Genomic DNA, 25,268 nt, shown 5'->3' on the forward strand with positions numbered 1-25,268 from the left:
AGATGCACACTTCACGTCAAAAATTCAATTAGAACAAAAAGTCTTTGGGGACGACAAATCCTACTTCAAAAAAAAAAAAAAAAAAAAAAAAAAAAAAAAAAAAAAAAAAAAAACACCAACGACTTATTTGTGCAACAAAAAGTCTTTCACTCTTTTTTATCATCTAGAGATGTCATATTCAGTCCATTTTCGAGGTCAAAACTGAAGCAACTCTTTCGTAACAAAGAACAAATTCCTCTTGTTAATCATTTACACAATTAGGCAAACACATTTACATGTCCTTAATCAAAAAGTTAATAAAGTCAAACTTATCCCCATATTAAAATAGTTCATGTTAGCAGTAAAATTTTAATAAAAGAACGTTAACTTCCTTGCTTAAGTTACTCGTGATAGTTGACATTTCTACTTGCAAAAAATTTGTCTGGATAAACTAAGAATTACTTAATATGAGATAAACCCAAAACACAACCATCATTTTTCACTTAGAACGATATTTTCAGCTGCTATCCATAACTAGATTACGCAACAGCAGCAACCAGATTACAAAAATACTAAAAAGTTTCCAGTTTACCTACGCAAGCGGCAGACAAGGTGCACAGTAGACCCCTCCTGAATATTATAATCATCCAAAGTCCACTCATCTTCTAATTGCTTCCCAGCAAATAAAAACCTTTGTTTATCAACCGGAATACCTTCTTTGTCACGAATCATTGACTTCATATCATTAATGGTGTCCGAGCTTTTCATATCCAGCGTAATGGTCTTCCCTGTAACACATTTAACAAAAAACCGGATGACCCCTCCAGACTTTAGAACCAGATCCAGCGTAGATTCTTGTTCGATGTTATAACTGCCCACAGTTCTATCATCCTCAAGCTGCTTGTCGTTAAAGGTCAAAATCTGCTGATTCAGTGGAATGCTTTTGTCCTGAACCCTAGCCTTCACTTTATCAACCGTATCGGAGCCTTCAACTTCCAAAGGGATTGTCGTACCGGTTAACGTTTTGACAAAGATCTGCATCCCGCCGTGACGACGGAGGACGATATTCAGCGTCGATTCCTTATGGTCTATCTTAGCCATGACATTGTGAATCCCATCAGAGCTTTCAACCTCCAGAGTGAAAGTTTTTCCAGTTAAGGTCTTGACGGAAATCTGCATCCCACCTCGGAGACGAAGGACGAGGTGAACAGTGGATTCCTTTTGAATATTGTAGTCCGACAGGGTTTTGCCTTCTTCCAACTGCTTTCCGGCGAAAATAAGCCTTTGCTGATCAGGAGGAATACCTTCCTTGTCGTGAATCTTGGCCTTGACTTTGTCGATGGTATCTGGACTCTGGACCTCCAACGTAATGGTCTTGCCGGTGAGGGTTTTGATGAAGATCTGCATACCGCCGCGATGTACGTTTGGGGCTGAATAATGACAGTTTTGGTCGATGAGTTTCGGTTTTCATCTATGGAACAAAAATGAGGAAACAAAGTCACTGATCTATAGTGGCCCCTATTATTAAGCTAGGGGCTACGCTGTGGAAGATGGAAGTTAATTGGTTGGATATATAGAGGATATCTAAAACAAAATACTCTTATACTTTATTTATCGTGTTTTGATATTTTTTTATTTTGTTTAAATAATCGATTGTGTCTCTGTGTTCAAAGTATAAAAAAATGTTGTTTCCCATAAAAAAAAATTCCTTGTAAATAGCGATAAATTCACCAAATAATTGAAATTTTCATTTTGATATTTTACTTTTTATTTCTTTTCAATTAAGTCATTATATTTATAATTTAGTTACAATATCATCCAAATGAACGGTGAACGGTTTTTTTCCTTTTGTATTCTTTCGATAATCATTTTTTCCAAATTGCAATAAAGTCATTAAGTTTATCAGACTTTCGATTTTGGTATTGTGTTTTGTTTTTTTTTTAACTGCCATTATATTTATAATTTTGTTGTAATGTCAAACATTGATAGGTGACCATTGATCTAATGCGAACGTACGTGTGCACAATCAATCCTTGCTATTCTTATCATCCAATGGGGTACCTGAAAACATTTAATATCAATTGGTTAACCATGAATTTTAGTGACCACTCTTTAGCTTAAAGTTGGCCCGGCCTCTCTTTGCCTTCAGCATATAGTCGGTCTGTTTCTTGGCCTTTAGCATAATGTTAGTCCGCCCAAGCCTATTAGTCTTCGAGGCTAGTCCGCCCTCAACTCCCCACATAATATATATCAACAATATAATGGATAACATTCCAACATAACAGGCAACTAACTAAGCTAGTCTAATTGTATAATTGGATACTACATGACAACTATATCCTAACATACAGATGACACATACTGGAACACATAATATAGTAAGAAACCTGGATAGTTACTCAAACGATTGATAGTTATTTGGGTGATCCTATTGGTGATCCAACTAGTTGGTAAAGCGCCTAACAAGTATTAACCTATAATGTTATAACTTATTAATTATTATGGCAATATGGTAATGAAAGCTACATCTTTCACTAATCCTAGTGAATATTAAGAGTTTTATTAGATAAGAATCAGTAACGCGGGAAAGTTGGGAGGCAGGCCCACTTCAACATATAGCTTTTCTGAAATCCAATAACTAAGTCAACGTGACCATTCTAGGCATCTCTCCCGTAAGTAGAACAATCAGTATTATGATTGGAATTACTGATAAATATTATTTACATATTTATAACAAATACTATAAATATAAATATGAGTTACACTTAAAGCGTAGAAAGTGTAGCCGAACATACAAAGAGTTTCTAGAGAAAACCCAAAAGTCACGGACAGGACCCCATAACACTTCTTTCTTCCCGACTATCTGCTATTTCAGAGCTTCGCTAAAATGAGATTTTGTCGAACCCCAAAAACCCCTAAAAATCGGGTCTAGAAAGAGGGAATGGTGAGAGATGATTGTGTAAGAAATAAAAGGGGTTAAACACCAATTTATAGGCATGGGAAAGAGGTATGTAACGCAGGCTATCTGGGCGTGCCTCACGCTTGGTCGATAGGGTTGACGTGGCTCTAGCAGGTGTGTGACACGTAGCGGGATTTTGGTGGAGTGCCGGTCCGCACCGTGCGCTTTGTCGACGCGAGCGGATTTTCAATTTCTTCAAAAATTCATATCTTCTTCATAGGAGCTCCGTTTTCGACGTTCTTTATATCTGTGCGTAGCTATCGACAAGATCTATGACTTTCATTTAGACTTCATCGGCTAATTCTCACTTTACTTTTAAAGCTATATTTTTAACAGTCTTAGGGGCTGTTTGGCAGGATCTGAAGTTTTAAGATTTGAATTATTAAGAGGTCTGAATTTCTAAGAGGGTCTGAATTTTTAAGATCTCAATTTTTAACATGTTGTTTGGTTGGAACCTCTGAATTTCTGTACTGTATTATAAAAATGACTATTTTACCCTCTATATTATTTTTTACCAAATTCAATGTTTATTTTTATAAAATAACTGAATCAATTCCTTCGATAATTAAAAAATATATAAACATCGTACAAGTTCAAAATTAAACATACAAAATTAAACAAAAATCTAAATAGAAACATTTTGGATGACATTGTTAAAACTATATAGATTTTTTAAATACAATGCTCTAATTGGAAGAGATAAAAATATGATGCTATAGAGAAATCAATAAAAGTACATTTCTGTTTTCTCATTTACACATCATGACAAGTACAATACCATTATCTAATGATCATGTGTGTTCCAAATCACTAATATATGGAAGCTCATCGAATACATCCCTACAAAATTAAACAATACCCTTGTCACACCCCAAAACCGAGGACGGCGGAAACGTTCCGGGGTGGAGGACTTCATATAATGTATCACAACAATGTAAAGTAGTAAACAAGCGACAACAACATCCATTGCATTAATAGTATAATTTTTTTATTACAAGTGTGTTCTTTCATAACATAAACAACATAATGAATACTCAAAATAAAAGACAAGTCTTGACTGCTCCGTCTTCTCTAAACCTTGCATCGGTAACTGTCTAATTGTGACATGAATACAAGTTATTTTGAAAGCGAGTATCGGCAATAAAGCTGGTGAATTCATAAGTATTTTTAGTGTCAATTCTCGTGAAAAGTTGTTATGAAAGATTCGTAAAATTTTGAGAAAAGCAGCTTTGTATAAGTGTGAAAACCCTAGAAAATCTCATATTGCCTACTAGTATAAAAAGTAGTCTTCTACCAAGACTCATGTGTTTTAAAAGTATGAACCTCTACGTAAGAGAAAGTTTTACCTTGTACGTTTATTTTTATTCCAATCTAATCTACCTCATCGATTATGCGAACGTGACGCAAAGTAAAGGTACTAAGGAAAATAATATAATAACAGATAGTGTATCCTTTTGCACTAGGATAATCACGGCGTGGAAACTCACCGAACAGTACAACCGTAGCCATCTGCCGATGCACATTTTCCCTACTGTGGTTGACAGCCTTGGGTGTGGAATGGTAAGTCCCGTAGTGTATACAATAGTGTTTACTCATACAATATGTAATAGTATCTAAGCATATTGTATCTATGTACAAGTATCCATGTAATAGTATCTCTACAAACAACATGTATTCGTATAGACTCATGAATGAACTAACTCTGGTGTGATTCCTTGTACTAGGAATGGCAAGTAGTATCTCTTAACTATACCTATTATAGTTACTAGTAATGTATGAGTATAATCGGAAGTATACCTTTGCTACCCAAAGGTACTGAATTGACTGATGGAACTTTTATGACTATATATGTATACATGATATATAACTGATATTTAGATGACCTTCGGACGGATAACCGATACCCATCAGACCACATCCCAACGAGGAAAAGGAAACAAGGCGAGCTAGCCATTCTAAGTCCTTTAAACATTACTTATATAACTATACATATGTAGGCATGTATTTAACAAAATAAAAGTATAAAAGAAGTTTTGTAAAACCTTTGAGAAGTTTAATAACAAAGAAAAGATGATTTGATGTCAGTTTATAAAACGATTTTGAAAACGGTTTGATAAGACAGTTTTAGTGAAGAAAACCTTTTGTAATGTAAATGATACATAAACTATACTTATTATAGTTTATTATATGTGATCGAAGTAAATGAAAAATTTTATCATGAATGACTAAATGTCAGTTTATGTGATAAACTAACAAAAATTTACATTCAATATTTAGAACTTATCGTTATACACTTTGCTCAACATAATACAAAGTGTTATGAAAGTTATAAGTTGTTAAGTAGTTTTTAAGCTTTCTAAGTTGTTTTAGAAAAATCATACGAAGTCGAAAACTATATTCGTAATTTCTGAGAGTTCATAAAATGTGTCTAGTTTATTCACAATTTTTATTATGATTTTTAAAAGTCTTTAACTTGTGTTAAAATGTTCATATTCACAGACTGGTCCGGATTTGTTTCTAAAATGATAGACAGTTTTGTAAAAATCACCATAAATTGTAGAAAAATCGTATGATGATGTGCAAGTAGTCATTTTATAGGTATGAATCTGAACTATTTTCACCTAATACAGTTTTGAAAACATAAATGTTTAAGTTGACCAAAACAGTCCGTGAATGTAGTTGAACTTTTCTGATGAAGGCTGTTAAATGAGTTTAGTTGTGTTCTTGGTGTTTTACTTGTATTCCCCCCCCCCCCCCCTTAAAACTTAAGAAAAACATGAAAATATAGTGTTATGAACTCACCTTGAGTGATTTCAATAGTTGGATGATGGAGAAAAGAAGTGTTCAACTCAAGAACACTTAGAAGATGCTTGGTGATTCGAAGATCTAACAACAAATATGACGATATTTGTGTAAGGAACTCATGATTTGAGTGGAGAAGTGTAAGGAAATCAAGTGGGGGAAGAGATTTAATTACCAAGAGCGGAAGAAAGCTTGATGATTAGCCTTGGAAGTCTCGAAATTGAGAGAGAAGAGTTGAGAGAAAAGTGTTTGATCTTTTGGTGGAAATGAGAGAAAATGAGTGAAGTGAGGAGAGAGGGTGTGCTTTCCAGCACTTAGAACGTGGGGAAGGCTGGAAAACGATGGAAAAGTACATTGACATGACTTAGGTATGGTGGAAGGAGTGTGGCTGGTCATGGAGTGGGTATGGGTGGTTGCTTGTGTCATAAACTAAAGAAAAGTCAACACTCCACCTCTTGTACTTCACCCACTCTTCTTGGATAAGATTTATCCCCAAAAACATGATTAATTAATAAATATGGGGCCTTATATGTTAAAATAAAGTTTTGGGTGAAAATCCCGCGTTAAAATAATTAAAAACAGGCCTAAAATGCAAAAGATATTGAAAACCAGGTGAAAACTGTCAAGATCCGAAGTTCTGGCTGAAGGTTCGGTTGCTGGAGAGGAATCCGGGAGAAGGGGAAGAGGAACCAAAGCTGCAAAGGGGGAGCAGAAGGCGAAGCTTGGTCATGGTGGTCATCTGCGAGGTTCGGTCTTGGCTGCGCAGGCTCACTCCTCGGACAGAAGATCAAGTCCTCTCGGACCGAACACGGAGTCTCCTCGGACCGAAGGTGAGAAGGGGAGCCGAAAGTCAGTTTCGGTTTAGCAAGGTCAGGTCTCAGTTCAGCATGATCAGGGGACCGAAATAGACAGAGCACTCGGTCCATTTCGGTTGAAAGGGTCTCCGCTCCTAAGAGGTTTCGGTTCCTAAGAGGAGTTTCGGCTCCTTAAGACCGTTTTTCGCGTAGACTTCCGTTTTTGGGTTGTTTTCGCCAAATTCGAGGGTCGGGATGTGACAACCCGTAATTTATTCCGTCACTTTAACTCGGTTCCGTTAATAAAGCCATTACGTCCTAATTTTTCCATTAGCTTTGCTTTAAATTAATTTAATCGCGACTTTTATTTCAGTTCCATAAGTGTCGGGATGTGTTATAAACATTAAAATGTTTTCCATATTTATTTGGAAAATTATTAGTTACATCCAAGTTGATTGACGGCAAAATTTATCGGGTACGACCAAAAGCCGCGTCTAACGTCAGTATCGGGTAGAATTCCTCCAGGCCACAAACTCAACCCCTATATAAGGGATTGAGTGACATCATTTTGAGGCTTTTACTCTCTCTCTAAAAACTTTCTCTCACTACATTCTCTCTCTAGAACTCAAAATTGGCCCAAAAACCTCATTTCAAGCATCATTTGGTAAGGAATCCATCCTAAACTTGTTGTTTAACTTGTATAGTATGCAAATTCATGTTGGAATCACCCAAAACACATATGAACATGTGTTTACGGTTTGGGGACCCTCCCAAAACCGTGAACACCTCTTATGAGGGTTTTGGAGCCCAAAAACCCCTCCAAACCACTTATAGTGCATAGATTCGACTTAGAAACTTGCATGCATGAGCTTAGGACCCCAAAATCGTATCATTTGATGTATGGACATAAGTTTACGGACCAAGCATGTTCTTGGACCGTAAACCCTCATTCATGGACCATAAACTCATGTTAAAGTGTCAAAATGCCCTTAAACACCTCCAATGAAGTTCTATGAGTACATAGAACCTTGTAAACCTTCAAGAAATGCACCAAAACATGCACAAATGGAGCAAACTAGAGTTTACGGTCCAAGAACATTCTTAGACTGTAAACTCATCTCCTTAGACCGTAAACTCATTCTATGGGTGTTAAAGTGCCCTTAACACCTTATATGGCTTAGAAATGGGTCTAGAACTTAGTATGCTTGACTTTCAACCACCAAACCCATGAATCTTGGTCAAACATGAGTTTATGGTTGTAAACTCATGTATTTAAGGTAGTAAACTCCCAAGAACATCTTCATAGACCGTAAACTACTTTTCCAAGGTCAAAGCAAGTCCCAAACACTTCCTAAGCCATGGAATCAACCCTAGAACCTTCCTATGAGCATGGTAATGACCTAAAATCACCAAAAGCATCAAAGGATTGAGTATGGGGGAGTTTACGGCCATAAAATCCTAGTTTACTACCGTAAACTCCATTAAATGGTCCATATGTGAGTTTAATCCATTCCAATGCCCTAGATTTGATCCTAGCTAATTTTCCCAAGTGATATAAGGCCATTTAGCATAATAGAACACCCCACCATGAGTTTACGGTCGTAAACTCATGGGGAAAGGGTCATTAGGACCGTAAACCCTCTTGTGAGTTTACTCTTGAGGAGTAAACTCCATATCTAAGCCCTATATGTCCTTAGATGTCCCCCGGGTCACTCCAAACACTTGATTTGAAGTGTTTTCGCGTCTTGGAGTATATAATCATATCTAATTAGTGATTCAAAGTCTAATTAGATACATTTGTATATCATTTCATATTACATAGGAACCTCACACGTTATCAAGCCCCGAACCGACACTTAGCATCCAATCCGACACGTTCCTCAACTGGTGAGTTCATACCCCTACCTTTTTCAATGTTTTTCAATGTTTTCAGGGGGAATACAAGCAAAAGTACAAGAATATCTTGTACTTAAATTCATTATTTCATTTGAATGGTTTCATAATTCATACACTTTTAAGAATTGAAAACATATTAACAAACTGTTTAACTGTAGAGTTGTTCTTCAAACCGATTTCAATTCTTATTATATAGTGTTATACTTTATACTTCACAATTGATTGTTCACACTTTTACTTATAGAAATCATAGAACATTTGTATTGTCCTTAATAAAACACCCCTTAAATACGAGTGTGAAGGACAGGTATCATTAGAACTTAGTCAGTCATAGATAGTACTCCCCCTAGATACGAGAGTAAAGAGTAATCTTAAGATTGGAGACACGTCCTTTGTAACACTTCCCCTTGACACGAGAGTGGAGGACTATCCCTGTAACCATAATCTCCAGAAGGGAGAGCGTGACTTGAGTGTATAAATCTATACAGGACTGACTATCCCGCACCTGGCTGCTAGCTACAGCCGAACCGAAAGGTTCAAGGGTGACAAAAGTCATAAAAAGATATTGGCCCCGACCCGAGTCATATCTAGTCTGAAGTATGGTTAAGGAACTCGCAATCAAGATTATGAAAGCTTTACACTTAATTATTAGTTTTATATACATGTTAAAACTAATTTACATTTAAAGGTAACCAAACTTTCGAGAAACTTCTCACACACACTTTAAGTATGGTAGATACTTGTACACTTCACAAACATTTTAGGAAAATAAGGGTTTTTCCTGGGTTAACTAAACTTGTTTCTTAATCAGAGTGTGTAGAAATCAGATAACAAACTGTTCTTAATCAAACTGGGTAACAAACGGGTAACTAAACTTTACTTTTAGGAAAATATGAGATTTTCCTGGGATAACAGTTGTTCATAATCAGAATCATGTAACAAAACAAATGACTAAACTTTACATATAAGAAAATATGGGATATTCTTGGATACAAAAATTTTTCAGAAACCGAAAGGAAACTTGTACATTTTCAGAAAATCAAACATTTTATGAACTCACCAGCTTTATGCTGATTTTCAAACTGCTTGTATTCTCAGGTCCACATTAGACAGGTACCCAGCGATCCTTTTGACGAAGGCGAAGTATGTAGAAGACACATCTTTACTTTGGTTCATATGTTATGTATATGTATAACGCATGTAACCCTTTGTTTTCAGACAATGTAAATAAATCTATGTAATGTAAAGTTTTGTGTTTACTATGCTTACTATGTACATTGGTTGCGATATTCATTACGTCCTCCGCCCCGGATCGTTTCCGCCTTTGGTTTCGGGGTGTGACAGATTGGTATCAGAGCCCTTGTTTATAGTGAACTAGTATACCAAACCTGAAATGGTATAAGATTATAAACACTAAGGGGCCTAAGTGCTCTGAACTAAAAGTATACTGTAAAATATAAGTATTTTCAAAAGTATACAAGTATACCTAACCGTCGAAATCCGTAACTACAAGTAGAACAAAACATAAGTAAATGGGTGTTGTACGCCGCTGTTAAACCTGGGCAATTATGTAGTAGTGTCTAGGATCAATATAGTCTGGCCAACTATATTCATTCGAGACACGGCCAACATGTGCTTGGGAGTGACTGTGGTATGCGGCATGCCTAAAACTTACCCAATACCCAAACAACGAGCCGTTGCTGCAGCGAATCATGAAATACTATGGGAGTATTTCTCAAGCCAAATCCGTTATAGGAATTCTCATTTCAGCGTTGTTCCTCAATCATTCCCTTAGCGATAGTTTATCTGATTTGATAACTCTTTCCTGCTTTATCGCTTAATAGAATACCATATATCTGTTCTAATGAGATATCCCCTGTTCCATATCTCTTGATTCAATTCAGAGGACTTATGATCCTCTCTTTCCTGATCTTTTTAGATCAAGATGCCTCCAAGAGAGAGACCCAACTCAAAGAACAACAACAATCCTCCTCCGCCACCACCTCCTCCCCAATTTGATCCTTTAATGTTCCAGGTAGCTGTTGTTGCCGCGATGGCAGCTGCCATGTCTCAAAGGAACCCCGGTGGTTCAGAAGATGGTCCCCAACCCCAAAACCAAGAAGGCAGTCAGAGACACCGAAAAGAGGGTTCTTATAAAGATTTCATGAATGCAAAATCCACGTCCTTTGATGGCACTGGAGGTGTCATTTCCCTCTCCCAATGGTTCGAGAAAATCGAATCTGTCTTTGAAATTTGTGCCTGTTCAGAATCTGATAAGGTGAAGTTCGCTGCCTGCACCTTCATCAACAAAGCCCTGACTTGGTGGAATGGCCGAGTCAAATCCCTAACTTTACCTGTAGCCAACGCCATGGGTTGGGAAGCCATGAAGGAACTTCTGTTGGCTGAGTACTTCCCTCGGGGAGAAATGCAGAAATTAGAGCACGAACTCTGGAACCTAGAGATGAAGGGTTCTGATATTGTCGCTTACACATCCCGGTTCGATGACTTGGTGCTACTCTGCCCGGGAATGGTTACCCCGGAGAGTAAGAAGATAGAGAGATTCATCTGGGGGCTGACCCAGCCAACAAAAGGAAACGTCTTAGCTGCGAGGCCGGATATATACGACAGCGCCAAATACTTAGCACGAACCTTAATCGACCATAGTGATGACCTTGAGGAAACAGCTACCACTCCTGAGCCGATAGAGAGGAGTGGCGAGAAAAGAAAAATTGGGAAGAAGAAAAGTCAGACATCACAGGAGTCTTCGAAGAGGCAACAAACTGTGGCAGTTCACGCTGCTACTACCCCTGCAATTGTTTCTATTGTTGGATCCTCAGCTCGAAAACCTACCAGTAGGTATGCTGGAAACCTCCCTAGTTGTGACAAGTGCAAATATCATCACCTCACTTCCAGCCCATGTCTAGAGGTGTTTTGCAACAGTTGTGGCATAAAGGGTCGCACTGCGAAAAACTGCAAGACACCAACTCAATCAACTAACCAAGCTTCCGGAGCGGGCATTGGTCAGGCCTGCTATGGTTGCGGAGAAGTCAGGCATCTTAAGCGAAACTGCCCTAAGGCAGCAACAACTAGCAACACCGGAAGAGTTCTAGCAATAGGACGAGAGGAGACAGCCACTGATCCCACCGTCGCCCCAGGTATATTCCTCCTCAACAACTCTTACGCCTGCAATCCTTTTCGATCCTTATGATAAAAGAAAACTTTATTGATACATCCATAGGTTGTACCCTTACTCTGAACGACCATCCTTCATCCATTGATCTTATGTCAGTTTCCATAAATAGTTTTGATGTTATCTGTGACTTGGACTGGTTGAGTCCCAATCGTGCTGATACCCTTACATTGAAAAATCCATCCGTCCCAATCTTTTCTCTGATCAGACCCTAATGATCTACGACAATAAATCTGGTTCCAACCTTCGTATCAGTTCGTGCATCAAAACTCAAGAGTTTTCCCCGAAAGGAGTGTCATGCATTCCTAGCCTATGTAATCCGCAAGAAAAAGAAAGTTAGAGACCTCGAGAACGTCCCTGAAGTCTGTGACTTTCCTGATGTATTCCCTATATAGCTTTCGAGAATTCTTTCCGAACATCAAGTTGAATTTCGCATCGACCTAATTCCTGGAACTACCTCAGTAGCCAAATCTCCGTATCACTTAACTCTAGCAGAAATTCAGGAGTTATCTAGTCAGCTTGATGAGTTGACCATCAAAACCGATATCCTCTTTCCTCGAATAGATGACCTTTTCGATCCACTTCAAAGAGCCAGCCACTTCTCAAAGATAAACTTTAGGTCAAGGTACCATCAGCTACAAATCCACGAGAGTGATGTTCCGTAGACAGTATGCCAGACTCGATATGATCACTATAAGCTCGTAGTGATGCCCATCGGTCAAGCCATTTTCCTTGGTCATGTAGTAGTACATTATACTTTTCGAAATCCTCATTAGGATCGATCCCGTAGCCAACAAACTTCGACTACCCTCAGAACTTAGCAGCATCCATCCAGTATTTCACGTCTCTGTCCTTAAGAAGTGCCTACCCGATGAAACCATAGTAATCCCTTTAATAAGACCGAAATCAGTGAAAGTCTGAGCTTCATGGTAGAACCAATCGAAATCATAGATCAAAAGGTTAAACGTATGAAACAAGCCATATCCAGATAAGTGAAAGGTTCCCCGAAATGCCATGCGAGAATCCGAATTCACTTGGAAGCATGATGATCCAATAGAACAGATGTATCCGTATTCTCCTTCCAAATTCGCGAGTCTCATCTAAATTTTGAATTTCTGGACGAAATTCCTTCTAACGGGGGGATAATGTGACAACCCGTAATTTATTCTGTCACTTTAACTCGGTTCAGTTAATAAAGCCGTTACGTCCCAATTTTTCCGTTAGCTTTGCTTTAAATTAATTTAATCGCGACTTTTAATTCAGTTCCATAAGTGTCGGGATGTGTTATAAACATTAAAATGTTTTCCATATTTATTTGGAAAATTATTAGTTACATCCAAGTTGAGTGACGGCAAAATTTATCGGGTACGACCAAAAGCCACGTCTAACGTCAGTATCGGGTAGAATTCCTCCGGGCCACAAACTCAACCCCTATATAAGGGATTGAGTGACATCATTTTGAGGCTTTTACTCTCTCTCTAAAAACTTTCTCTCACTACATTCTCTCTCTAGAACTGGAAATTGGCCCAAAAACCTCATTTCAAGCATCATTTGGTAAGGAATCCATCCTAAACTTGTTGTTTAACTTGTATAGTATGCAAATTCATGTTGGAATCACCCAAAACACATATGAACATGTGTTTATGGTTTGGGGACCCTCCCAAAACCGTGAACACCTCTTATGAGGGTTTTGGAGCCCAAAAACCCCTCCAAACCACTTATAGTGCATAGATTCGACTTAGAAACTTGCATGCATGAGCTTAGGACCCCAAAATCGTATCATTTGATGTATGGACATAAGTTTACGGCCCAAGCATGTTCTTGGACCGTAAACCCTCATTCATGGACCATAAACTCATGTTAAAGTGTCAAAATGCCCTTAAACACCTCCAATGAAGTTCTATGAGTACATAGAACCTTGTAAACGTTCAAGAAATGCACCAAAACATGCACAAATGGAGCAAACTAGAGTTTACGGTCCAAGAACATTCTTAGACTGTAAACTCATCTCCTTAGACCGTAAACTCATTCTATGGGTGTTAAAGTGCCCTTAACACCTTATATGGCTTAGAAATGGGTCTAGAACTTAGTATGCTTGACTTTCAACCACTAAACCCATGAATCTTGGTCAAACATGAGTTTACGGTTGTAAACTCATGTATTTAAGGTAGTAAACTCCCAAGAACATCTTCATAGACCGTAAACTACTTTTCCAAGGTCAAAGCAAGTCCCAAACACTTCCTAAGCCATGGAATCAACCCTAGAACCTTCCTATGAGCATGGTAATGACCTAAAACCACCAAAAACATCAAAGGATTGAGTATGGAGGAGTTTACGGCCATAAACTCCTATTTTACTGCCGTAAACTCCATTAAATGGTCCATATGTGAGTTTAATCCATTCCAATGCCCTAGATTTGATCCTAGCTAATTTTCCCAAGTGATATAAGGCCATTTAGCATAATAGAACACCCCACCATGAGTTTACGACCGTAAACTCATGGGGAAAGGGTCATTAGGACCGTAAACCCTCTTGTGAGTTTACTCTTGAGGAGTAAACTCCATATCCAAGCCCTATACGTCCTTAGATGTCACGCGGGTCACTCCAAATACTTGATTTGAAGTGTTTTCGCGTCTTGGAGTATATAATCATATCTAATTAGTGATTCAAAGTCTAATTAGATACATTTGTATATTATTTCATATTACATAGGAACCTCACGCGTTATCAAGCCGTGAACCGACACTTAGCATCCAATCCGACACGTTCCTCGACTGGTGAGTTCATACCCCTACCCTTTTTCAATGTTTTTCAATGTTTTCAGAGGGGGAATACAAGCAAAAGTACAAGAATATCTTGTACTTAAATTCATTATTTCATTTGAATGGTTTCATAATTCATACACTTTTAAGAATTGAAAACATATTAACAAACTGTTTAACTGTAGAGTTGTTCTTCAAACCGATTTCAATTCTTATTATATAGTGTTATACTTTATACTTCACAATTGATTGTTCACACTTTTACTTATAGAAATCATAGAACATTTGTATTGTCCTTAATAAAACATCCCTTAGATACAAGTGTAAAGGACAGGTATCATTAGAACTTAGTTAGTCATAGATAGTACTCCCCTTAGATACGAGAGTAAAGAGTAATCTTAAGATTGGAGACACGTCCTTTGTAACACTTCCCCTTGACACGAGAGTGGAGGACTATCCGTGTAACCAAAATCTCCAGAAGGGAGAGCGTGACTTGAGTGTATACATCTATACGGGACTGACTATCTCGCACCTGGCTGTTAGCTACAACCGAACCGAAAGGTTCAAGGGTGACAAAAATCATAAAAAGATATTGGCCCCGACCCGAGTCATATCTAGTCTGAAGTATGGTTAATAAGGAACTCGCAATCAAGATTATGAAAGCTTTACACTTAATTATTAGTTTTATATACGTGTTAAAACTAATGTACATTTAAAGGTAACCAAACTTTCGAGAAACTTCTCACACACACTTTAAGTATGGTAGATACTTGTACACTTCACAAACATTTTAGAAAAATAAGGGTTTTTCCTGGGTTAACTAAACTTGTTTCTTAATCAGAGTGTGTAGAAATCAGATAACAAACTGTTCTTAATCAAACTGGGTAACAAACGGGTAACTAAACTTTACTTTTAGGAAAATATGGAATTTTCCTAGGATAACAGTTGTTCATAATCAGAATCGTGTAACAAAACAAATAACTAAACTTTACATATAAGAAAATATGGGATTTTCTTGGATACAAAACTTTTTCAGACACCGAAAGGAAACTTGTACATTTTCAGAAAAACAAACATCTTATGAACTCACCAGCTTTATGTTGATTTTCAAACTGCTTGTATTCTCAGGTCCACATTAGACAGGTACCCAGCGATCCTTTTGACGAAGGCGAAGTATGTAGAAGACACGTCTTTACTTTGGTTCATATGTTATGTATATGTATAACGCATGTAACCCTTTGTTTTCAGAAAATGTAAATAAATCTATGTAATGTAAAGTTTTGTGTTTACTATGCTTACTATGTACATTGGTTGCGATATTCATGACGTCCTCCGCCCCGGAACGTTTCCGCCTTTGGTTTCGGGGTGTGACACGAGATGCCCCGAGTGACTATAAGAAGTTGAGTGAGATTTGGGAGAGATTTTTCATACTTGGAAAGATTAGGCATTCTTAGAGAGATTTGGGAGAGATTTCACATACTTGGAGAGATTTCTCATTCAGGGAGATATTTAGGAGAGATTTCACATACTTGGAGAGATTTCTCATTCAGAGAGATATTTGGGAGATATTTCACATACTTGGAGATATTTTTCATTCAGAGAGATATTTAGGAGAGATTTTCACATACTTGGAGAGATTTGGGAGAGATTTAACATTCTTGGAGAGATTTCTCATACATAGAGAGATTTAGGAAAGATTTCACATAGTTGGAGAGATTTCTCATTCAGAGAGATATTTGGGAGAGATTTTCACATACTTGGAGAGATTTGGGAGAGATTTGACATTCTTGGAGAGATTTCTCATACAGAGAGAGATTTGGGAGATATTTCACATAGTTGGAGAGATTTGGGAGAGATTTTACATTCTTGGAGAGATTTCTCATACAAAGAGGGATTTGGGAGAGATTTTACATTCTTGGAGAGATTTATCTTACTTAGAGAGTTTTGGGAGAGTTAGAGTGAAAGAGATTTGGAGAGATTTCTTTTGTGACCTTTTTGAGTGTTTGGCTTCGCAACGTAAGGTTCTTACACTCTGTTAAGCCTTGTTATGAATGTTATATGCTCTTGAGGGGTATGGAATAATTTTTTATCGAGTAGAGTCATCACTTACTCTGATTAGGGTTTAGAATTTCCAAATACGTGAAAACGCTAAGTGATAATTTGTATGAGGATTGAGAGTTGTACAATAAGAAACATAATGGAAACCCTAATGTACAAGGGTTAGATAAGTTGACCGATTTGACTTGTTGACTTTAGTTGACTTTGACTTGGCCAAAAATTGACGGTTGTCACAACCCTTCACAAAGCTTCTTTCTTCCATGTAAAACAATGGGTAAAATATTCATTCACCAAGAACTAAAAACAAGGCACCAAACATCATTGACAATGGACTATTTATTCGGACTTATATCACCATAAACCAATTGTAACTTTTTCATAAGAAAATTTAACTTGTAGCTACAATGAAAACAGGCTTCTAAAAAGCATGTGCATAATAATAGAGTAGAACAAGCAAGCAATCAGAATGGTGATACGACTGTTAAGCAACATTGCTCTTGTTCATATTTTTCTGAAAGAAAATAATGGTAGTGATCAGTAGTTAGGTAAAGCTACTTCCGGTGGCAATAAACATCAACATGGAGATTTAGAGCATTTATAGTGGAATTGGTTAAAAGGGGAGCTTGTAATAGTTTGTAATGTTCTTGAAACTACTTGGGTTGAGTTGGGAACCCATTGTTATGGGGAAATCGATTTTCAATTCACAAAACCGATTGCAGAAAATTTGCGATTTCAGAAAATTCAATTTAAAAAACTAAATTTCAGAAAAGTTCAACAATATCAGCAAAAAAAAGAGAGTAACGACAGAAACAGATGCGAGAAAGAATAAATACAAACATGTGGTGGAAACGCCCGAAGATAGCGATGGGGAGGGTGGCGATGGCCGGAGATGGCGATGGGGATCTGTTCTCTAGCTATTGATGGTAAGGGTAAAGAGCTATAGAAACAGATGCAAGAAAGAACGGGGCTGGTGGGAGGTGCAGGCAGCGGCGATGGAGGAGGTGGAGGTTTTGGTGGAGGCGGTGACCGGTCGGTGGCTAGAGTGGTGGAGGGTTGCAGGTCGTCGAAGATGATTGGGAGGGGAAGTCGTGTCCTGATATAGAAAATATAGGAGGGTATATATCTTGGGCAAAAAAGGAACACGCCTTTACTTTTTTTTTTTTTTTTCAGATACAAGCTTATGTCTGAGAAATTAAGAGGCATTTTGAAATTAAGAGGCATTTTGAGATTAAGAGGCAAAAAAATAAGACACAACCAAACACTCTAAGGGCCCGTTTGTTTACCTCTTATTGCCTCTTAATAAGAGGCAGATCTGAATCTTTACAACTTAGAGCGTTTGTTTGGCTCTTATTTTCACATCTTAATCTTAAAAATACATCTGACCGAATAAGTGTTAGGAGGAAGTCTGAAAAGAAAAAATTACACGCTTGTCCTCTATTCTCCTAATACCCTTCCATCGCTTGCTCTCCTCCATCGACGCCTCCAGCATCGATGCCTCCCACAACCATCGATTCCTTCCACGATCATCGACCCCTCCACCATCGACACCTGTGACCTCCATAATCCTCCCTGCCTTCGACGATCTCCTCCCTGCCTCCGACGATTTCCACTATTGTCCTCTGCTACGCTCCTCCTTCCCCGCAACCGGTGTAGCCCTCCTCCTTCCACGCAACCAACAACGCTTCCCTAGAAACGAAATTACTCCCTTCAGCCACTCAAGAAGCTCAAGATTGAAGCCCTAGATTGATCACCTCACAATTCAGCAGAAACAAGTTAGGCTGATAGTCGTCTTTCTCATACGATTAGCTTCATGTGTATCTTTATGTATCTATATTTTGATTGAACGAAAATCTCATCATGTATCTTAATTGTGATATGTTTCTATAAACTTGATAATTATTTAAAAGCAATTTGAATCATGTTTTGATTATTCAAAAGCAACTTGTATTTATATTTTGATTGAATGAAAAGTTCATCAGGTAAAAGCCTTGTTGGGTCATTAAATTACCGTTAATAGTTAGATATCATAGGATGAATCCTTTGTTTGGTTGATATAGGTGTCTGATAATAACCGAGGTCTACAAAGGGAAGATGATAATGGACAGGAATAGTACCAGGTCTACAAAGGGGTCTACAAAGGGAGGGTGTCGGAGAGTTATGGACAATGATTGTTTTTTTCAGCTTCATGATCATGATATTAAAGGTAAAGAATGTTTAGTTCATGTCTCACAAATGGATACAACTACAAGAAGAATCCTGACTGCAAAAGATGTTGTCAAAAGAGATCAAGAGGTTTTTGTGAAACTAATTTCAATATCAGGTAAAAATGGAACACATATGTAATAGTTTGATAGCAAAAATGGAACACATTTATTAGTTTTGATGTTGTTTTGGTTAATATTGGTGTTGTTCTTATGAATCTTGATGTTTTTATAAGTTTTGATGCTATTTTGGTGAGATTGATGGTGTTGAAAAAAATAGTTAAAAAGTAAAATAGTCATTTTTGTTTTTATAGCATTGTACTTCCTATTTCTACCCAATTAGAATGATAGAATTGGTTATAATTTTTAAAATACAATGTTTTAATAGGGAATGCTTGGAAGTACTATTTTATAATTGAAAGAAATGATAGCGAAGGGTAAAATGGTCATTTTTATTATTCAGCACAACAATTCAGAGGTTCCAACCAAACAACATGTTAAAATTCAGATCTTAAAGATTCAGATTCTCTTAGAAATTCAGACCTCTTAAAAATTCAGATCCTGCCAAACAGCCCCTAAATCTAAACTTTTAAGAGGTTACCTCTTAAATTTTCAATTAAGAGGCTACCAAACAGCCCCTTAGACTGTTAAAGTTCATATAAAAAACATAATTTTCTCCTACGATATCCATTCTCGGCTCTCTTTATATCGACGGATAGATATTGACAATATCTTCAACTTTCGTTTAGATTGTTATTCCTAACAATCAACCATTCTAAATTTTGATTTCTATGTCGCATACTGCGCTGAAATTTGAAAAATCATAACTTCATTTTACGAAGTCAGATTTGGATATTCTTTATATGCGCGATCTCACTTTTATGATTTTCTATGACTTTCGTCAAAGATTATTTATCGTGAATAGTCTTTTATCAAGAACATCTATTTAACTGTTTTACGAAAATATGTTTGTTATATAAAATTAAAACTTGAATTTAATGCATTCATGTACACATTGTTTATTTTTTTTTTCTTGTGGATCCGACCAGATCATCAGCTTTCTTTTTGGGCCAAAAGTTGCAATGAAATATAATGCAACAATTCGTTAGACAAATAAAGCCAACCTGAAAAACTAGTTTTGCACAATATAAAACACATCAATTTCTACAATTCGCCATTGCTTCAAATTCTTTACTATCAAATAAAATCTCATTGGTTAAAAAAATAAGGTTAACGTTTCAGATATTTTTTAATAGAGAAAAATTACACCTCAATTTTTGTTTCCTTGGAAAAAGCAAAAATTTATAACATTGTAAAGTTCATCAACAATAAATTTCTATTTATCACACCGCGCTTTCAAAAACGATGATTGTTTACGATTCGGAAAAAGTTCTTAGGATAAACTAGGATATATTTGGTTTTTGATTTCAGTTATAAACCCTATAAACAGAAAATCAGTTCAAACTATCACCAATCTACATGATTATAAAGAAGAATGCGTAATCACCCAATTGCAAGTAGCAAACAGAATGAGATTGTCTAATGTAATCCAAATTCTAGCCCATACCAAATCCCATTTCTTACACATTTTCATACCAAATTTGATATTACACCATCTCTTTACACCCAAACTTCTATAATTCCATCATTCTAGGCTGAGTTTAATAATTGTATAGTTATGTTTTGAATGTATTGAACAAAGTGTTAGCACCGAAATCAAAAACAGTATTGAAAAAGGTCTCTCCGATCTCCACGACGATGTTTTCTAAAAGGCCAATTGTTGATTCTCTTCTCACCTATCCAAAGAAAATACTAAACCCATATCACAAAACTTCCAAGTTAGCAGCAGTAATGAACGAAAACTCACTCTGAGAGTTCAAAATGAGGATGTGAAGTGAAGAGCGTTACAGATACGATGATGGATAGGAAAAGGGGAAAAAAAAAGTTGTCATAAAAGAGTACTAACCAAAATGATATAGATACAGGAGCTATAGATAAGTTTGAGAGAGGAAACACCGTAGTTTTTCATACAGTTAGAAGAGCCAATAAGTTTCAATTAATACTTAGGTTATGTAAACCATTAAGCCAGAACACTGAAACAAAGAAGTTTTGGATACCACCTGCTCCTTTAACCTCGAAAACGCAGGATAAGGTGCAGAGTGGAGTCCTTTTGAATATTGTAATCAGCCAAAGTCCGCCCATCTGCAAGCTCCTTCCCAGCATATATAAGCTTCTGCTGATGAGGCGGGTTCCCCTCTTTGTCCTGAATCTTTGCCTTCACATTACCAATAGTGTCGTTTCTCTTGACATTCAGAGTGAATGAGGGTCTTCCCCGTCAAATTCCTGACAAAGATCTGCATATTCCCATCCAACTTCACAACCAGATTCAATGTAGATTCTTGTTGGATGTTATAATCCGCTAGAGTTCTACCATCCTCAAGCTGCCTGCCATTAAAGATCAAACACTGCTCATCCAGTGGAATGCTTTTGTCCTGAACCCTAGCCATCAAGTTATCAACCGTATCCGAGCCATCAACTTCCAAAGCGACGGTGTTGCCGATTGGCGTGTTGACAGAGATTTGGATCCTTTCTAGAAGACGGAGGCCGATATTTAGCGTGGATTCATTATCCTCTATCTTAGCCATGACATTGTCAATCCCATCAGAGCTTTCAACCTCCAGAGTGAAAGTTTTCCCAGTTAAGGTCTTGATGGAAATCTGCATTCCACCACGGAGACGGAGGACGAGATGAAGGGTGGATTCCTTCTGGATATTGTAGTCCGCCAGGGTTCTTCCATCCTCCAATTGCTTGCCAGAGAAAATGAGCCTCTGCTGATCAGGGGGAATACCTTATTTTTCCTGAATCTTCGTTTTCACGTTGTCGATTGTGTCAGAAGTCTCGACCTCCAACGTAATGGTCTTGCCGGTGAGGGTTTTCACAAAGATCTGCATACCGCCGCGAAGATTGGGGCTGAAACGAGGTTTTTGAGTTCCAAATTTTGAATCAAGTCTAGTTTTATCAATGCAGAGGATTTTTTTTTTTTTAAACCCACTCAACCCGTTGTAGCTCCACAGATAACTTTTTCCTTTTTCTCTTTCTCAGCTTGCTCATTATTTTTTATTAATTTAAATTAAAAGATATAAAATAAAATAAAGATATCATTTTGGAAAAAAAAAAATAAACTTTTGTTAATTTAAAACAAAAGAAATTTTAAAATAATATTAAAAATAATATTTAATTAAAATAAATATTATTTAATCAAGTATTAAACAAACATAAATTATTAAAAATATTTGAAGTGTATAGATATTTAAAGTATTTGCTTTAAACAAAAATAAGATAGAAAATAAATAAACGTGTTTTAATAACATTTATAAACTATAGGGATTAAAATGGAATTTTCACATAAACTATAATTTATATAATCTTTTGAAGGTTATAACTTAAATCTACATCTTTCATTTTTTTCACCGCCTTCTTCTGACCATTCGACTATAACTTTCCATTAAAGCAAGTTTTGGATTTTCAAATGCAACTCCAATTACATGCATGCATTCAATAAAAGTTCACGCATTCACCAATATGTTGCAAACAAATTTCGCTTAAACCCGTTGATTCAACTCATCGACGGTACCGCCGATAACGCTCAAAACTGATCTTCCCACAGCCGACTCCGTCCTCCCTTATAACCATGTCCGTATATGAAATGTTATTTTGGGATGTTGTTATAGGCACCCGATTTTAGATATCAAATATGACGCTCGTTTTTGTTTAATGATTTCTACATAAAGTTAATAAACAACAACAACAATCAAGACTTCATGCGCCTGAATCTGAGGCTAAGCCACTGATAGTTAATAATATGTGTGTTGAATGCTCTGCTCATCAATCTCCCTATCCTCCTCCAAACTTTGGATCCTTCTAGATATGTAACATCCATAAAATTCATGAAAATTTTAAACTTTTATAACAACTCAAAAATCATCATTGTTTACAAATAGTTTTCCAAAAACATGTCAATATCAGAGTAATCCCAAAATCATGAAACAAAAACATGAGGAGGTGCACGATCACGTCTTCGGCTTCCCGCGATCATCTGAGGTAACTGAAACATAATCCAAAACTATAAGTCCACAGCTTAGTGAGTTCCCACAAATATAATACCAACATGCACTGGGTCCATAGCTAACAGACTGGATTACCCCTGAGCCCACAATATAAGTCTGGCTTGCCCCCTGGTCCCATAGCTTATGTCTGGCTTGCTCCCCGATCTGATTAATCCTCGTACTGAATACCACTAAGCCCTCAGTATGATTCTGACATGCCCTTCCCTGCCCCCAGCTCGTATCTTGAATGCTCATGAGCCCTCAATATAAGTCTGACATGCCCTCCATGGCCCTTAGCTCATAACTGGTATGCTTCGGGGTTTGTTGGCTACAACACATAGCAGTACAACCTCAACCCAACCCACACAATATGTCGACATATAACATATAATATTATATACAAATAAATAGACAGTATCACAGGTAGTCCTATAGATCTACCATACTAGCATAGCAAAACTAGCATGCATATCTATCCCATACTCAACCTATCAACAATATTATGTTATCAAACCAATAGGCCGGCCTTGGTGCCTTCGGCCCGAAAGTATAGTGAGGAAAACTCACCTCACAAACAACACATAACTGATAAGGCCCAACTATGAAATCTCAGCTCTCAACTCAAATGCTAACAACCACCAAGTGACTAATTCCATTAAAACACAATAATACCCAAAATACCCTTAAAAGTCAAACTTTGTCAAACTCAAAGTCAACTGGTCATAATTTGTAAACCTACTGAGTCAACCCAACCGAGTTAACTCGAAAATGCTTGAACCATGCGAGTATGTGGGGTGTACTCCGGAGGTACGCTCAGTGTACGCAAGCCTCACATTGACTGCCTTACGAGGACGTTGACTGAGTACGCTAGGCGTACTCTCATCTACGCAGGGCGTACCCTCGTAGAGCCCAAAACTTCAATAAGTGCTTAATGGCTTAAGCACAAACTTTAGATCCATAGTCCAAATGCACCTTAGAGTCATAAGGTCTCCAACTTTATGACTTTAGACGTCCAAAAAGTCCTTAATACATGGTCTTAATCCATTAAGACCTTCTACAATAAGCATGGAGCCAAACTAGCTAAAGGGACCTCATTTTTATGGCGTAGAACCCTTCCTAGGGTCTGAAAGGACAACCTAAAATGTCCAAAACTAAACATGCATAACAATGGGACTTTTGGGACAAGAAGAACATCATAAATCAACCAAAATGGATCCAAGCAAACAAAGCATAAAGGTAGCTACTTTTTACCTTCTGGAGCTTCCCAAGAAGGTGATGATCCAAGATCCACAAGCTTGTTTCAACTTCTAATCTCCTTGATGCAACTCCTTCCTTCTTAAGCACACAAAGAACACACTTTTAGCTCAACACATTCTCTTATGGGGTTAGGATTTGCCAAAAACGACTCAAGGGCTTGGAGGCTGAAGGGATGATGCTAAATGATCCATAAAGGTGTTTAAATACCCCTTAAACTCTAAAAATTAGGGTTTCACTTGGACATAAGTACGCCCAGCGTACTAGGGCACGCCTTAGTATGCAACGTACTCACATATACGCTCAGCTTACAACCCTAGCTCCCGAAATTACCATTTTGCCACAAGGGCTTCTTAGGGGTACTTTTTTACAATCCAAGGACCAAAATGACATAACTTTAAAACCAAAGGAAGGATTTGAAAATACCTGAAACTCGGGATGTTACAACTCTCCCCCACTTGAACTAAACTCCATCCTCAAAGTCTGTTGCATCAAACAACTCTGGGTAATGCTCCTGCATCTCAACCTCCAGCTCCCAGGTCCACTTGGAGCCCCTCTGATGCTGCCATCGTACCTTTGCCAAAGGTACTTCCTTGCTACGCAAAACCTTTACTTTCCTCTCCAGAATATCCACTGGTCTCTCAACATAGTTCGAGGGCTCATCAACCTGAATATCATCTAAAGACACTACTACATCCTCATCCAATACACACTTTTGCAGGTGTGAAATATGGAAAGTGCTATGAATATGACATAGCTCCTTAAGAAGATCCAATATGTTGGTGGTGAGGAGATTCACTACTCATCTCCGACGATGGTTAGCGAATGGAAGAAGGAAAAAACAAGGGTTTTGATGAGAAGCACGATGTCACAGGTGGTTTGGTGGTGATTGCTTCGACGGGAGAAGAAGAGATGTACGAGAGGTGAGGCACTGTTTTGATGGCTCACCGAAGCACCATCACAGTCGGTGGTTCATGACAGAGGACGAAGAAAATGTGATGTTGCCCCGATTGTTTCTTTACTCCTTTTTTTCCAATCCGAAATGTTGAAGAAAAAGGGGACGTTTTTGGTTTGATGTTTGAAAGAAAAAAGGGAGAAGGAAGAATGAAGGGGGTGTTTTTGATCTTCCAGTTTACTGGAAAACACAAACACAAGTGGTCTTAGTTGGAAACAAAGAATAAGAGGGAAGAAGAACTCTGAAGTGGTTTTCCATTTCTTTAGCGTGTAGTTTTGTAGAAAAATGATTTTCTACACATGTAGTTACATC

The 25,268-nt window shown here is 37.5% G+C and overlaps 1 protein-coding gene and 1 pseudogene across 1 annotated transcript; both read right to left on the minus strand.

The window, feature by feature from the left end:
• Nucleotides 1-416: 416 nt before the first annotated feature.
• LOC111919434 (polyubiquitin-like) lies at nucleotides 417-1,518 on the minus strand. Its single transcript, XM_023914994.3, has one exon. The coding sequence runs from the start codon at nucleotides 1,384-1,386 to the stop codon at nucleotides 568-570; it is 819 nt and encodes a 272-aa protein (XP_023770762.1). The 5' UTR covers nucleotides 1,387-1,518; the 3' UTR covers nucleotides 417-567.
• An 18,687-nt stretch (nucleotides 1,519-20,205) lies between these two features.
• On the minus strand, nucleotides 20,206-21,722 carry LOC122194443 (uncharacterized; annotated as a pseudogene).
• Nucleotides 21,723-25,268: the final 3,546 nt, after the last annotated feature.

Source organism: Lactuca sativa, chromosome 5 (genome assembly GCF_002870075.4).
Source record: "Lactuca sativa cultivar Salinas chromosome 5, Lsat_Salinas_v11, whole genome shotgun sequence".
Taxonomy (NCBI): Eukaryota; Viridiplantae; Streptophyta; class Magnoliopsida; order Asterales; family Asteraceae; genus Lactuca; species Lactuca sativa.